Genomic DNA, 17,049 nt, shown 5'->3' on the forward strand with positions numbered 1-17,049 from the left:
ATCCATCCATCCATCCATCCATCCATCCATCCATCCATCCATCCATCCATCCATCCATCCATCCATCCATCCATCCATCCATCCATCCATCCATCCATCCATCCATCCATCCATCCATCCATCCATCCATCCATCCATCCATCCATCCATCCATCCATCTATCCATCCATCCATCCATCCATCCATCCATCCATCCATCCATCCATCCATCCATCCATCCATCCATCCATCCATCCATCCATCCATCCATCCATCCATCCATCCATCCATCCATCCATCCATCCATCTATCTATCTATCTATCTATCTATCTATCTATCTATCTATCTATCTATCTATCTATCTATCTATCTATCTATCTTAAATGTATAAAAATATAAATGATGGTAATAAACGTTATTTTTTTGTACAAAGTTTTACCAATGTTACAGAACTGAGGTGAATAAAATCAGGCAGAAATAAAACATAAAACATTGAGGACAGTAACAGTAATAATAAAATAGATGAGATACGTTGAAGCCAAATGAAAGTGGACTTGGAATTCATGTCAAAAAAAGTAAAATATGATATTATGAGTTGATTTGAAAGATGTTTCTGAACTTTCAAATGTCTCTTTGTGAGTGTGTGTGTGTGTGTGTGTGTGTGTGTGTGTGTGTGTGTGTGTGTGTGTGAGTGTGTGTGTGTGTGTGTGTGTGTGTGTGTGTGTGTGTGTGTGTGTGTGTGTGTGTGTGTGTGTGTGTGTGTGTGTGTGTGTGTGTGTGTGTGTGTGTGTGTGTGTGTGTGTGTGTGTGTGTGTGTGTGTGTGTGTGTGTGTGTGTGTGTGTGTGTGTGTGTGTGTGTGTGTGTGTGTGTGTGTGTGTGTGTGTGTGTGTGTGTGTGTGTGTGTGTGTGTGTGTGTGTAACCCCCCCGGACTGACTCAGAGCAGCGTGTCATCGACGAGCCTCCATGAAGATGTGCAGTGGAAGCAGATCTCGGGTAATTGCTTGACCGCATTATTTCCTCCGTGAGTGGGCCGAGCGCTGGAGATAATCACTCAGCGACTGGCATCTCTTCACCGGCTGATGAATGCGACGCAGCAGATTGTCCTTAATTGACTCTGATTGCAGCATCTTCCAGCAGGACGACCTGAAAGGGTTTAGTGGTCTGTGATGACATTGTTTCTTCCTGTTTCTGCTAATTGTGGAGGTGGTGGGGGCCGTGGGGAGGACGGACAGGACGGACAGGGGCCCGTGGGGAGGACGGACAGGACAGATTGAGCTCCTGAGGACAGCTCCTCAGATCTCCAAGTCTCAATATGCTGGTTTTATTTTCTTCATGTTTTTTGGAAACGTCTGAATCCTCTTATGTAATTACTCCAGTTAGCACAGTTCTAAGCTGTTGTGCTGTTACACATGTTGGCCTGACTCCCCCCCTCCTCCTCCCCCTCCTCCTTCCCCCCTCCTCTTCCCCCCCTCCTCCTCCTCCTCCTCCTCCTCCTCCCCCGGAAGTCACAAACGGCCATTGTTTCCAGAAATCCTTCTAAAGCTGTTCAGAAGGCCGTGCGGCTTTGTTGATGTCATGAAGCGGGTGGACTAGCGGGCCGGTCGCAGTTTGGACTTTTAAAATGAAGATGCTAAACTCAGAATTTTCAAAAAAAACCTCAAAGAAGCTGTGAATATTCTTTTTCAAGCATTTTTAAACGTATAAATTTAAACAAATCCTCCGGTTTCATGAAAAAACACGTATGATGTCTTAATGATTTGATTTGTATGAAGATGAACTTGGATTTAGAACCATATATTGTACCTGCTTTATTCAACTGTCCTCCACTGAATTTGTTCAAATGTGACAGTAGTTTCAGTTGGGCTCAAGGGTGAGCTGATTAGAGTTTGGTGGTCAAAGGTCAAAGGTCACCGTGACCTCATGTCCCTCTCATCCGTCCTTCCTGTCATCGTGAACTTGATATCTCAAGAACGTGTTGAGGAAAATTCCTTCAAACTTTGCAAAAACATAAACTTGATTCCAACGATGAACTGATAAAATGTTGTTGGTCAAAGGTCAAAGGTCAAGGTCACTGTCCCATCTCATTGGCCCACCCTCGCGAGCACGACATTTCAGGAACGTCTGGGTTCTTTTCAGCCTCTGTTAGCTCGTGATGCAGACCCGGGCTACACCCGGTTTCTATGGTTACACCTTGCTCTCGGCAGCTGGAAGGTCGTCTGGAGCACAACACACGCAGCACCTTTTCTAAGCCGACAGAGAGGCGAGGCGAGACTGGCACCGTTAAAGGAAGAGAGAACGGAGGGAGTGAAAAGACGGCGCTTAGATTAGCATACGGTGTTATTCTGTTGTGAGGAGGAAACCACCGGCGGACAGCTCCACCACACAAAGCACATGTCTTCATGCACTTGAGATTCACTCTCTGAACTATGGCATACATCTGTTGAGCTGCTCCGGTGACCTCGGGGATGCACGGGGCCGCTTTCTCAGCATCTCCGGCCCTCTCCTCGCCGGGTCGCCGTTCCCCACTGGGTCGGCCTCGGAGCAGATGCTCGTCTTCCGCGACCCCGGAGGTTAAATGCCCTCTGGCTTTCCACAAGGTCGGGCCCACTGTGACGGCTGCGAAGGCGACTACGGATGCTTGTTACGAGGATGGCAGCAGTTATGGTGAACTGAAGATACGGCTTTAATGCCTTCTAAATGAATTGGGTCTAATAGAAAGGTGTTTGGGCTCTGACTCCACCCACGAATAACACCCCAGGAAGAGGGACCTGCAGGTGTGTGTGCGTGTCTTCCTCGGTGAACACGAGGTAGAGGACGGTGGAAAAGAGACAACCCCGGAGGGTGACATCACAACGCGCTACCGCGGTGACCTAGAAATGCAGCGTGCGTCGCGCGTCCTGCGTGCGTAAGCAGCGGCGGTGGCACATGGCGCAGACTGCTGGATGTTCACTGGGGGTGAAAATAACAAAATAAAAAACATGCACCTACCAAACAATGCAATGGATTGGATGACATTTAAATATAGGTCGAGTGGGAGTTACATTTCTTGAAGCAATGAAATATAAAACGTTTGAATAGATTGAATAAATGTATGTATATGGTCTCTTTGTCCGATAGCGCGCGCTCAAGCACGACGATAAAACGCACGCACATGAAATAAAACCTGCCACCAGTTATAATCCAGCATGTCAAGAGCCGTTTAATCATCCATCATTTCAACACGATTAAAAAAAGCGCGTGCCAAATAGGGGGGTATCTCTCTCTCTCTCTCTCTCTCTCTCTCTCTCTCTCGCTCGCTCGCTCGTCCCTGCGCGCGCTCCGGCTCCGTAACATACCTAAACACAACGATAATGTGGACCGAGTCTCCGTGCGTGCGGTAGGCGGAACCCGGACTCTCCGTTCACATCCCGCTCTGGAGGAGATTACGGGGACAGCTGAGAGGGAACACATGACAGAGGCAGCTGGGAGGGAAGGAGGTCGGACGCAGCAGAGCCGAGGAGACGTCTGTGGAGATATTTGGAGTTGGAGGAGGACGCCGGCGCTGCTCTGGTAAGGCTGCTGCAGGCTTTCTTTCACCACGATGTGTGTGAGCCTTCATGATGCGGTGAACTTTTCCGCGGCTGGAACATACGACGCTGTTTGAACATGGATGTGCTCGTCGGCTGTCACGCGGACACAAAGGGAGCAGCCATGCAAAGTAAAAGTCAGGTCGAGATAAACGTTGCTCGGACGTTTCACGGAGAGGTGACATTACTAACGGGCTGCACTTGATCTGCTTCATGTGTGCAACCCCCCCCCCCCCCCCCCCCTTAGGACTCCACACAGTCCGTCTGGAAGGACTTTCTTCATGCAAAGCTGCAGGAATGAATACTTGGTCCACAGCTTAACTACATGTTTACTCCTTGTTGGAGAGAATACATTGTCAGCATCACTCAGCTCAGTGAGGAACCCTCCAGTGTGAAATCAGTGAACCACTTCTTTTTGATGGGATTCATATTTTTCACTTCATTCTTTCTGACCTGTAGCTCAAACTAACCCTCCACTGATCACTTTTCTTTTAGCTCTCCGGATCAGGATTGAAATGCTTTTGCTTTGGCTGCTGACTGGGTCTCCACCGTGCTCGGATTTTGCAGGTTCTCATGGTTTAACTTTACGTTTGCACGTCTTGTTGAGTCAGATTGGGGAGGAATGAACCGGTCGGCGCCCACCGTGTCACCGCGTGGCTGCAGGTGCCGTCTGGTCTTCCTGTTTGCTGCTCTTTAAAGCCCCGATGTGGAAAATCAGGCTGTAGGTCAGACGTCAGGTCGAGAGGAAGGACAGCAGGCTGCGCATCGTATGCAGATATAAGAACACTTGTGTCTGATTTAATGCAACGCCTGATACTCCACTGTCCTGTGTGCGTCCATAGAATAACATCCAGCAGGGCTCAAGGTGGTGAAACAGTCCGCTGGCTACGACCGTGTTTCTGTAGAGACCCTGCTGCTCCTCCTCTCCTCCTCCATGACTCACTGGGAGAGCTGGTGGCAGCAGGTGAGACGGTGACAGCTGGACCTGACAGGCAGCAGCTCACGTCTGCCTCCTCTCTCTGGCCTGTGTGTGTGTGTGTGTGTGTGTGTGTGTGTGTGTGTGTGTGTGTGTGTGTGTGTGTGTGTGTGTGTGTGTGTGTGTGTGTGTGTGTGTGTGTGTGTGTGTGTGTGTGTGTGTGTGTGTGTGTGTGTGTGTGTGTGTGTGTGTGTGTGTGTGTGTGTGTGCGTGTGTGTGTGTGTGTGTGCTTCTGCATCTCAAAATGAAATCTCAGCCTGAGGTTTTGATCTGCTGTGTGTGATTAGATCCTCCGTTTGTCTCAGATTGGATTTGTCCACGTGTGTGTGTGGACGTGGACGTGCAGACGTGTACCATCACTGGGTTGGAGATTGGAAAGATAATGTCATCCCTCTGAGGTTGATTACAAAATGTATGGATTGACAAGGAAAGTAGGGAAGAGTTGGAGCGACACGGAAGGAGTAAAATGATGAATCCCAGGTCAGTCCGTCGGTCGTCTCCTCCAGAGCGTTTCTTCTCCTTCAGCCTGCAGCTTGAAGGTGACGACTGTCGACGTCTCCTCTCCTGTACTTCGTTATGAGAGCAGACAGACTCGGGGAATCGCCAAGTTCTTGTTTTTAACCGGATCAAAGCTCTCTGAAATAAATTCGGATCCTGCTGCGGTTCCTGGTCTGCAGGAATGAAAAGAAAACATAAAGAGCTTTTCTCAGTCTTAGAGAGAAATGTAGTTGAGTGGGAGAAGAAAGGGACGCCCTGCTGGGACTTTGTCACTGGTATTAAACTATGAAGGGACATGAGACTCTGTATGGTCTGGAGCTTTCACGGGGCTTTTAGGGGTAAAATGAAGGATTTGCTGAAAACCTTTTCCTCTCTCTGGTGTTACAAACAAAACTGTTGCATGTTTTTATCTATGATCTACTTTGTGGTCCTTAAAAACTGACAGATGGGAGACACAAGATCTGCTAGTTTCAGCCTGGTGCTCTGTAGAGGCATCATATGGATCTCTATAAAGGCAGGCGGGCTCGCCACCAGTCATACCACCGTATTATTAAAGACCCTCGGTGTCTGAGGACACACTGAGGGATATCACGGTGGACGTGCAGCTCGCATGAGGTCGCAGCACTCAGAATAAGCACCGGCCTGTTGGATCGATGAGCTCTAAGTGGAGGAGAATTACTGCACCCTCAACACCGAGCTGTCCAGTAATCAGCGGTAGATCGAGGAGCATCTCACGTCGAGGCCTCCTGAGAGCAGCCTCCTGCTTAATTTTAATTTTATATAGTTTGAAATTCCTGCCCTGGATTACCATCTGCATGTATAACATCATCTGTGTTATTGGGCGTGCAGTGGTTCCCGGTGCTGTTGTCTTGAATATCTTTGATGTGTGTGCTGCTCGTTGCGTGGAGGCCTGAGGAGGTGTTACGTAACCGTACAGTGAGTGTGTAATGGGAAAAGGCCACAGAGGGGTACGCCTCATTTTGTGCAGCGGGATTTAAAAAAAATTCCCGACTTCCCTGTGAAGGAGCGCTGCCAGAGGGCAGAGTCCGGGCTGCGGACACTTGGAGGACTCCATTGAATTTTCGAAAGGACATTTCACCTCAGCAGGTCAGAGTTCATGTCTCCTCAGTGTTGTACTTCTGTGCAGGATTTGATGAGTCGTGCATTGATCTGATTACGTCGGCGGCTTTCTGTCCTGATTTGGACTTTCTTGGCTCCGTGGCATGTGACAGAGTCAGCAAGCACAATGTCTCCGGTGGTGGTTAAACACTGTGTGAGTTGTACTTCCAGCTCAGTGAATGCATTCGTCCCCATGATGCACCCCCATCCTCCACCCACCTCCGTCCCCATGTGATGAGGAGTGAACAGGAGAGAGACACGCTGCAGAAGCCAGCAGAGGGTCAAGCTTTGTTGTGGGGCACATGATGGGGAGGAGACAGAGCTGGCATTGATGAGGAAGGACCGTCTGCATGGAGGGACAGTTTCTGTCCTCTGTGTTCAGTCTGGAGACGACCTGCTTCTGGAGCCACGGTGCAACTGAATCACATCAACTTAACCTGGTGGAAACAAAGAGTTGTATATCCTTTTATATCTTTTATATATTTTTCATAGTTTAGATTTATTAGTATTTTAAACTATTTTGATTGTCAAGTGATCAAATATTTGCTATTTTCTGTGCACATTGCATTTTATTTTATGCATAATAGTAAAATTACACATTTTTGGGGAAACCCAAATCTGAATTTCATCTCTGTCTCAGCAATTCATAATGTTTCTCTTAATAGTAATACTGGTATGTTAAAGGTGGATTATAGAACAACATATCAAATGAAATTTGAGTGTTTTTAGTTTGGTGTTGCTGCCATCAAATTTAAAAGGAGCATATATTTTTCTTAAGACATTGACGTTTCTCAGCGTCACAACTATTTTTGGAAGCTGGTTTGTAGTTTGTCGTGATGGAGGTGAAGCTCTGAATTGGAGGTGTGACTCTGTACAATTAACATCCAGCAAGCTGCTTTAGTCGTAGCCTGCCCCCGGTGGCCGGTTTGAGCGGAGCCAGTTTAGCACCAACTCTCCTGGCAGCTGGTGTCTGAGCAGAAGCTCAGTTCACCACCAACCCGCTCTGAGAGTGAGAGGAGACATTCAAACTGCTGCATCGCTCAGTTTTATACTACAAGTAAAACATCTTTGTGTTCTTTGTAAAATCTGCAAAAATCCTAACTTGTGATGTTCAGTGAGGCGAAGAGTGAAGCGTGTGAAGCAGGCAGCCGCGGGGCTGAGATCACATCCGGAGTGAACGCTTTGTTCTCCATCAGAGGGCTGTTGACATGGACGTGAGTCTGTAATGAAACGTATTAACTCGTCAAACATGTTCGAGAGCGGCTCATCACCTCAGGAGCAACACGCCACTCAGCATCCTCCAAGCCTTGAATAACATTTCTGCTTTTTACGCATTTAACCACTTAAATGCTTTTACAGATGAATTATAATTGTACTGTACGCCTGGAGAAGTGTGTGTGTTACATCCAGTCGCAGTTTGACCTTCATTCAAGGTGAATTCAGATGTGGTTAATAAAGGATTGTGTGAATAAGAGGAGGAGCTCTGCTGATTTAATCATCTTCACGCAGTTTATTAGGACTCGGTCAGATCAGAAAATGTGACACCTGTAAAGAAAAAGCTACGGGTGCACGAAAAGAGAGATTGCATTGAATTACATAAACACATTTTTTGAAAATCAATCCATAAAAAGAAAGAAAACGAGCAGCAATCGTAAATAGATACCACAGTTCACAATTTTGCTCTGAACACACGTCCATATTTAGTTGTCAGGTGGGCGGGGCTTGTTGGAACACATCGGTGGGGAAACATAGTACGACGGACTTCATTAAACACTCAGCGGGTGCAAAACTAAAGAATGTTTAAAACAAATGCCGTCGTATTTCTCATGTACAGAGAAGAGGCCGTATGAACGGCGCCCTCTTGTGGTATTCACAACTTCCGAACTCTAAATTTTCTATCAGCCTTGAGTTCACGAGTCGTGACGTGTTTGCTGACGTTGACAGAAAGGTCAGAGGTCACGGAAGTTCATGTATGGTTGGATGTTCAGCGAATATGTTAACGCCGATCATATGATGAGCATATGGGGGGGGGGGGGGAATCACATGGGCTCTTCTCATGAACATGGGAAACACAATCCTGTTTAACTTATGCACAGAATCTGGTTGCAAATAACGTCCCCGTGGAGGATTGCAGTACGTTGGAGTTCCTTTACTGTTTGTATTTAATCTCTGCCGGTTCCCTGCTGTGGTTCTGCTCTACTGTCCCTTTCTGTCTGTGGGGGGTTCAGTGTTGGAGTTGAGCCACAGTGACAGGAAGTGTTGTGAGCTTCTATAAATAAATCTCATTTTTTGGTGAGTCACCAGGCTGGTGCTCCCTCCTCCCTGTCGGTCCCGGGTCTCACCTTGAGGTGAGGACATCCGTCGTCCTCGAGCAGCAGCTCGCCAGCCGGGCAGGAGACCGAGCGCTTGATGCTTCGTCACTTCTGGTCTCACGCGGAAAAAATGCACAAATTCAAAAAACAGTTGAATGGAAACAAAATAATCACCTGTCAAGGTCTCCTAGTCGACACCAAGTCCTGACAAGGTTTCAGTCGGGTTCGTGTCTCAGGACAGATTTGGTTATTTTGAAACATTATTGATGAAGAAATTGTTCCATCTTCATCCATCAGATACACAACGCTCAATGTGAACGAGGGCAGGAGACAGACTGTAGTCTGCGTTACCTTTGCTTGGCTGATGGTTCGTAGTGGATGAAATAAGATCAAATATAAGTTCAGATCTCAGACTTTAACAGTGCAGCAGTCAGATCCAGTCAGGTGGCGTCTTTAAATGTGAAACGGTTTCCTTTCAGTTTCGCCCACTTTTTAACGTGACAATATTTCCCCATGTGAGCAGCTCTGAGCTCTGATTGGACGATGTGACCGATAAATGAAGGGAAGGTCAGAAAATCACCTGAACCAGCCTGTTTCATTTGCAGCATCGGAAACCGAATCTGGTTTGACTGAACGACCTTTGAGCAACTCTCACACGTTTAATTGTTATTGTTAATTTTGCAAAATCTGTGTGGTAATTTTTGTCAATACATTTGCACAATTTGGACATAAGATTGTCTATTTATGTGTGTTTGCACATCATGAGGTGTTATGTGCTGAATATGAAGCAAGATAATGAACTTACAGTTCACACTTCCGTCACTTCGCACACGTCACCATTCATCTGTTGCTGAGAAATGTTATAAATCATCAGCAAATGATGACGGCCTTTTTTTTCCTGCCTCAAACATACAGAATAATCAGGATTAGAGATTCGGCCTGAGACACTGGATAACACCCTCCAGCACACGGTGGATGTTGAAAGGCTCCTCCTGTACGGTGTCATCGTCTGTGACGTGTGCATCTCAGCAGCTTATAGGAATCCTGGAGATGAAGAGCATCTCACAAGCTGACATACAAAACTCTTAGTCAGAAGTTAATCTCTTATTCTCCCTGCTGGCTAATCACAGCGGTGCTTCGTGGCCTGCTGCAGAGACTAAGAGAGTGGGAGCAGGAAGTGGAGGATCATGGGAAAAGGAGGCCTAATGAGAGACAGTTGAAGGATGATTTTCCTCTCTTGTACATGCTCCGTTCCTGTTAAGAGTTAAATGCACAGCAGCTGTGATGCTTTTCAAAGTTATAGAGACACGAAACTCGTACTCTGCTTACAATAGAGGGATTTAAAACCTCTGCTGCCCCACAAAGGCGGCGTGCAGCAACTACAACCGGCTTTACAGGAGCAAGACTCTGCCTTTAGTATCCAAAACAGCCTCTGCTCTCTGTTCCTAAATAATATTCTGGGGAAAAGAGGTATTCAACAAGCAGTGTAAAGGATTATAATACAAAGGTTACTAATTATAAACTATTAATCCCAGTAATGCTCTGCTGCTTTGTCAGTTTGGGTCGTTAATGAGAGGTTAAGTCTGACATGCTAGCTTAGTGCAGGAACGTAGGAGCTCTGACTTCTGGTAAATAAGTGGTAAAGGCTGTATGTATATATATATATATATATATATATATATATATATATATATACATATATTTATATATGTATATATATATAAAAACCACAGACTGGATATAAAACTACAGACTGGATATAAAACACAGACTGGATATAAAACACAGACTGGATATAAAACTACAGACTGGATATAAAACACAGACTGGATATAAAACACAGACTGGATATAAAACTACAGACTGGATATAAAACACAGACTGGATATAAAACACAGACTGGATATAAAACTACAGACTGGATATAAAAACACAGACTGGATATAAAACTACAGACTGGATATAAAACACAGACTGGATATAAAACTACAGACTGGATATAAAACACAGACTGGATATAAAACTACAGACTGGATATAAAACACAGACTGGATATAAAACTACAGACTGGATATAAAACACAGACTGGATATAAAACTACAGACTGGATATAAAACTACAGACTGGATATATAAAACACAGACTGGATATAAAACTACAGACTGGATATAAAACTACAGACTGGATATAAAACACAGACTGGATATAAAACACAGACTGGATATAAAACTACAGACTGGATATAAAACTACAGACTGGATATAAAACACAGACTGGATATAAAACACAGACTGGATATAAAACTACAGACTGGATATAAAACTACAGACTGGATATATAAAACACAGACTGAATATAAAACTACAGACTGGATATAAAACTACAGACTGGATATAAAACACAGACTGGATATAAAACACAGACTGGATATAAAACTACAGACTGGATATAAAACTACAGACTGGATATAAAACACAGACTGGATATAAAACACAGACTGGATATAAAACACAGACTGGATATAAAACTACAGACTGGATATAAAACACAGACTGGATATAAAACACAGACTGGATATAAAACTACAGACTGGATATAAAACACAGACTGGATAGAAAACTACAGACTAGATATAAAACACAGACTGGATATAAAACTACAGACTGGATATAAAACCACAGACTGGATATAAAACCACAGACTGGATATAAAACTACAGACTGGTTATAAAAACACAGACTGGATATAAAACTGCAGACTGGTTATAAAAACACAGACTGTATATAAAACCACAGACTGTATATAAAACTACAGACTGGATATAAAACACAGACTGGATATAAAACCACAGACTGTATATAAAACCACAGACTGGATATAAAAGTACAGACTGGATATAAAACTACAGACTGGTTATAAAAACACAGACTGTATATAAAACCACAGACTGTATATAAAACCACAGACTGGATATAAAAGTACAGACTGGATATAAAACTACAGACTGGATATAAAACCACAGACTGTATATAAAACCACAGACTGTATATAAAACCACAGACTGGATATAAAACTACAGACTGGATATAAAACCACAGACTGGATATTAAAGGTTCGTAGCTTCCAGGTCTGTAAAATGGTTCTGATCCAGAAGTGTCTTCAGCTGCAATACCAGCGAGTGCCACTAGAGGTCGGCTCCAAAAAGCCTCCGGCTCCATAGACTCCCATTCAACTTCTCTCATCAAATCCAAAGTGAATAAAATGTGTCCATCAGTTATCTCGGTGTTGTTAGCTAAAGTCACTCCTTCTTCTTAGTTTTCTGGAGGTCCATCTGAAAATAATCCCTCATTCATTAGAAAAGAAGATTCAAGAAGACCTGTTTTTGGGGGCGTGTCTGTTTGATTGACAGCCCTGTGGTGAGTTGAACCCTAGAAGTTGTTAATAAAGAATTATTATTATTCCTAAGTAAGAATAAAAAGATCTGAGCATCTCTTTTGTCTCTTTATGTCTAGAAACACATAAAATATCTGTAAAAGTAAACATCTCTGTGTCTCAGTGACACGTTTGTAATGAGCTTTATTTTCCTGCCCGGAGCTGTTTGGAGTCGTGTGTGTGTGTGTGTGTGTGTGTGTGTGTGTGTGTGTGTGTGTGTGTGTGTGTGTGTGTGTGTGTGTGTGTGTGTGTGTGTGTGTGTGTGTGTCTGTTTAATCGTGTATTTTTGAGTGTTCATCCTTGTGTGAAGAACCAGAATCAGGCAGATGGTTGCTGGATTCATTTGTCGAGTGTTTGCTGCTGTTGCAGCTGAAACACTTTAAACACGGCTTTGTGTGTGTGACATGACGTCGGGTTGCGTCGAAGCTATTCACTCCTCTGCAGCTATTTTTATACCGGAGCCGGAGTGCAGGGTGCAACTGGAGCGGTTTGATCCTGATTCCCTGCTCGGGCCCTAATCTGATCCACCGTCATCCTGACTGTCAGCGGTGCCCATCCTGAACTCACTTTTATAATAAAATGTCTGCTGATGGATTTATTAGCAGCTCATCAGTGAAACTACGGTCATGTGTAATCTGTTAAGCTGCAGGAAATCGCTCTCTGTTCATGGGCAGGAAGGGAGGAGGAGGAATTTGCTTTGGATGTTGTCTGTCATATTTCCAATACAGCGAATATGAAACATTTTGGCAGCTTTAGCACCATAAAAAAATAATTTATGAAGTGAGTTTTTATTTTTATTTGTCTGAATAGCTGTGATGAAATAGGTTTAAATGACCAGTATGGATGATTTTAAGAGAAATTCTTCATCAGAAAAGATTATTCAGGCTCTCTGTTGACATTTAAAACACGTAAACTCTCCTTTTATTGCATCGAAGGACCCGGATGGAAAAAACAATCAACGACTGACACGCATACTTCAGCAGATTAAGAGTCTGAGAGCCTCACTGGGGACGCAATTAAGAAAAAGTATCTGACTGCAATGACATCAAGTGGTGTCAGAAGTGTCAGAATTACAGTTTGAGATTACTCATTGCATAAACAACCCACACACACACACACACACACACACACACACACACACACACACACACACACACACACACACACACACACACACACACACACACACACACACACACACACACACACACACACACACACACACACACACACACACACACACACACACACATTTAATGACAGTATTCAGTGAATGAACTGGAAACACGAATACGTGGCAGTGAGTGAGGATGAATCATCTGTGTGATTCGCTGCAGGTATCAGTATAAGAATAATAATGAGTGAAAATTCCCCCCCCTCCCTGACGGGGTGACGTGTCTCCGAGGAGCTGCTGACGTCAGAGCCTTCACAACGAGGCTCACACTCTCGCTGTGTGTTGGCAAACCGAGGTGCTGCTTTGGACGAGGACTTGAATAAACAGCCTCTGCTGTCGCTGTGAAAACACTCACTTCCTCCCACCGCGAGCATCACAACCTGAGCATACTCTTTATTTATAAAGATAATCTTCATTTTTACATCTGATTGATTTTGTAAAACCATGCTTTTATTTATAGTAGCAGTTCTTGCATCTGTTCTTTAGAAAAATCTGGTTTTCTTTGTGACAAAGAGCTCTACTGAGGCAGAAAATGTTGTATTGTGCATTAATAAAATAAATAATCTTGGAAATTCTCAAAACCTCGTCCTGATTTTCTTGGAAAATAAAAATTAAATCAGCGTAACCTGCAGTTACTCATGAAGACAGAATATGTGTTAGCATGACATCGTGTCTGCAGACAACAAAGCGTTTCAGTTCAAACACACAACACTTCTGTTTCAGAACACAATGGTTTGGATCTGTGGGGCTGAAAGTCCAACCAGGACGTCACATCGCTTGTTTTATTGCAGCCTGTTGGCGATTCAGAGATGCGCAGAAAGTTGTGGCTGCAAAACTGCTCGGTTTGGATTCAGAAAAGATCGTTTTGTGGGTTAAAATAAGTAATTTGATGTTGGTACGTTATTTTATCTACGTTACAAAGAAACTTGCGTTACGACTTTTCCTTTCTCACGGACTCCCTCTCCGGTCTCCCGGGTGAACTTCCTGCGTTGCTTCAATCCGACCAATCCGTCCTCCTACGTGTACTTTTGTCTCGGTCACATGACCAGCGTCTCCGAGCCGGGTGGTCGTGGCGCTGACGCCAGCGGCTTTGACAAAACGGCCGTATTTGACGCCTCGGCAACGAGAACCAACCGTTTCTTCATGGTCTTGGTTCTAATTATTTGTGGTGGCTTTTAAACGTAAAGTATTTTAATGCATTTCACCCTGTGGTGATATTATGACTTCAGGTAAAGACACAGTTTGAAATGCATAAACAAATTTGATGAAATTGCTTTAATCCACTTTATAGTTTAAATATTTTGTCAGATAAATAACCGTGTATCTAATGACCCTGTGTGTGCTTTTTCCTAAATATTTATGGCTTCAAGTAAACTTCAGGACAAATATCTTTGTTTGGTGAATAGTTCCTGATGAGTCAGTATTTCTGCATCCAAAGCTTTGTCATATTTTTTAAGGAGCTGTGTTTCTGCAGCCTCCGTTTCACCTTCATTTGTTCCAAACTCGGACGAATGGGGAGAGCAAGCTTTCTAAAAATACAAGGCTGTGACTGAATGACTGGATGTCGTGTTGTTCCTTTGCTATTGAACATGATGATTGTAGAGGACACAACCGGGCCGGTCGGGTCTTCACATTTCAAGCTCCGCTGCTCGAGGCCATTGAGGAAGAACCCTTGTAGCTGGACAGCCCATCGTGCATTGTCCCCCCCCCCTTCCCACCAACCTCTCTGTGATTTGTAGACTCTCTGAGTGGCAGCTTGGTTCTGTGCAGTGATTTGTCCCACGAGAGCGGCCCGGCCTCTGCCATCGCTGCTGTCAGCAGCTCGGCTACAACCGTGCATGAATACAGGATACTGGCATTTGTTGAATTCAAGGTGGCGTCTTTTCAATTAGAGCCCAGTGAAATACCTTTTCAGCCCCTCGAGTGGCCCGGCGAACTACAGCCAAGGGGGCCCCGGCAGTATAATGATGCCTGGCACAATAGCTGCACTGTTCTCCAACCCGTTCCCAGGAAACCGCACAACATGTGCCATTGTGCACTGTGCTTTGCTGCCCGACCACGTTGCCCGGCTTTAGCCAGAGACACCGAGAGGCCCGGCGGCGCAGCGGAGCTCACAGCAACGTGGACGGTCGGACAGGTTCGGAGAACTGCTCGCCGAAGACCCGGGGTTTTATTCACCTCGCACCGTGTTTGATGTGCCGAGATATTTTTACAAGAAGCTACAATTAAAAGAGTCCGGTGGGAGGTGAACCGGGGACAGCTGAGTGGTTGCCAGGAGTGGTAGTACAGAAAACCCTGAGCGTTGTGCCCGCGTTGAACCCCCCTCAATAAAAGAGGAAACCAATAGAAAAGTGACAAGCAGAAAAATGGAGGCACAAAGACGGCTAGAACTGGTTGGTAGCTGGTCCTGGCTGGTTCTTCTCGTTTATCTCTGTGCTGGGGTTTGTGTGTTCCTCCTTCACGGCCCCCAACGTGGTCACTATTATAGCCTCCGCTGCGGTTTATGCAGCAGAGCAAAGGAGATCATTCAGGGTCCGCCAGATAGGGGGCTTTAGTCAACGGCATCCAGGAGATACATGTCACAGGGGTCTTTCTGGGCCCCACGAGACAGCTGGTCTGCTCGGACAACGCAGCAGGACGCCCAGGAAATAGAGGCCCCGATGCAAAGCCCAGTGTGTCACGGCTGACTCGAAGCTCTGCTTCCTGTGAGCGCCGTCCTGTCGGTTGATGTGTCAATTAATCTTCTACTCGCTGTCGGCTTTCTCGGGGGAGTTGCTGTGTACTTTTGCAGCAGGTTACAGAAGAAAATGTTAAAAAAAAATATATAAACTGGAATCTCCAAAGTTGTTACGAGTTATTTCAGGAGGACTTCAGGACTTTCTTGAGAGGAACTCAGTGGTTTTGCAGTTTGCGTTGGGACCGCCAGCACGACGTAAGCTTTATTAAAAAAAATATTGAATTAAATCTAAACGCTTTTGGTTTTTGCTTCCTCTCGTTGTCGTCTTCACTGTCAGAATAAAAAACTCTTCTATCGTTTCCATTAATTGTCGTTCAGGTAATTATGTCACTTTTAATGCAAACGGAGATGTTGTCTGAGATGTGTTAGTTATTTGCAACTTCACATTAATCACATAACCTGCCGGGAACATGTGACACTGACTGTCGTTGAGAAGACAGAAATCAGTGGTGACGCTGTGGATCCAGTCGGAGTCAGAGGTTACGGGATATTTAAGTTGTCACAACAAAGACGTGTCAAACAATGTCAGCTTCGCACTAAACGTTACGCAACCGGTGGCACTGAATGACAACCGTCATCAACGTCCATAGAGGCAGGTGTCACGTCGGTCCTCTGCTCTCTTCTTTAAGTGTCCTGGTTTCTGTCCAGAGACCGTCGTTACGTCTCTGTCTGTGTTCTACAACCAAGCAACCTTTCATTTATTCCACGGCTCTGATTTTAGAACGATGAGATGACTGATTGTTCTTCCTCATGTTTGTCTTTGACCTGAAAGGCTGTAAAAAGAGACGCTGAGCTGCACCGGCACGTTTCGTTGCAGAATTGCGACGCTAACGTTGTGTTTGTTTTTTCTTCTTCTCACAGATTTGAAGAGGAAACTAAAACCGTGACTCTCGGAGGACCTCGCCAAGTGTTCCTGCAGCACATCTCAGCAGACAGAGTACCGGAGCAGATATGAGTGAGGACAAACCGGCCGAGACGGTGGACACCGGCCCAGCGGAGGTGAACGCTATTCCTAACGGGAAAGGCCACGAGGCCGGGGAGGAGATCACGGCATCGGCCAAAACCCCGGCGGCAGAGGACGGTGAAAAGTGAGTATAACAGTAATTATTACAGCGTGCACTGATGTCACGTCTACAGATCTACAACAAGGCTTTTAAAACACAGGAAGTTAACGATCAGTGTTCCAGAAAGTGTACAAACTGACTTCCTTATCTGCAAAACTGCATGTTGGAGAACTCGTCTCAGCTCTTCTC

General features: G+C 45.1%; 1 protein-coding gene across 3 annotated transcripts in view; it reads left to right on the plus strand.

Moving 5' to 3' along the window:
* Nucleotides 1–3,323: 3,323 nt before the first annotated feature.
* LOC138626068 (sodium-coupled neutral amino acid transporter 3-like) overlaps nt 3,324–17,049 on the plus strand; it is a 37,297-nt gene continuing 23,571 nt past the window's right edge. Inside the window, exons 1-2 of one of the 3 annotated variants that reach the window (XM_069707492.1) lie at nt 3,324–3,531; nt 16,658–16,884. In XM_069707492.1, the coding sequence (XP_069563593.1) occupies nt 16,748–16,884 (137 nt within the window). In that variant the 5' untranslated portion in view covers nt 3,324–3,531; nt 16,658–16,747. Of the gene's footprint in view, nt 3,532–4,879; nt 5,005–16,657; nt 16,885–17,049 lie in introns of those variants that run through there. The other 2 variants (XM_069707511.1, XM_069707501.1) reach the window with 2 other exon arrangements.

This window comes from Brachyistius frenatus, unplaced genomic scaffold (genome assembly GCF_029030835.1).
Source record: "Brachyistius frenatus isolate BFR_SWC_R1_liver_20210118 unplaced genomic scaffold, ASM2903083v1 Contig_4, whole genome shotgun sequence".
Taxonomy (NCBI): Eukaryota; Metazoa; Chordata; class Actinopteri; family Embiotocidae; genus Brachyistius; species Brachyistius frenatus.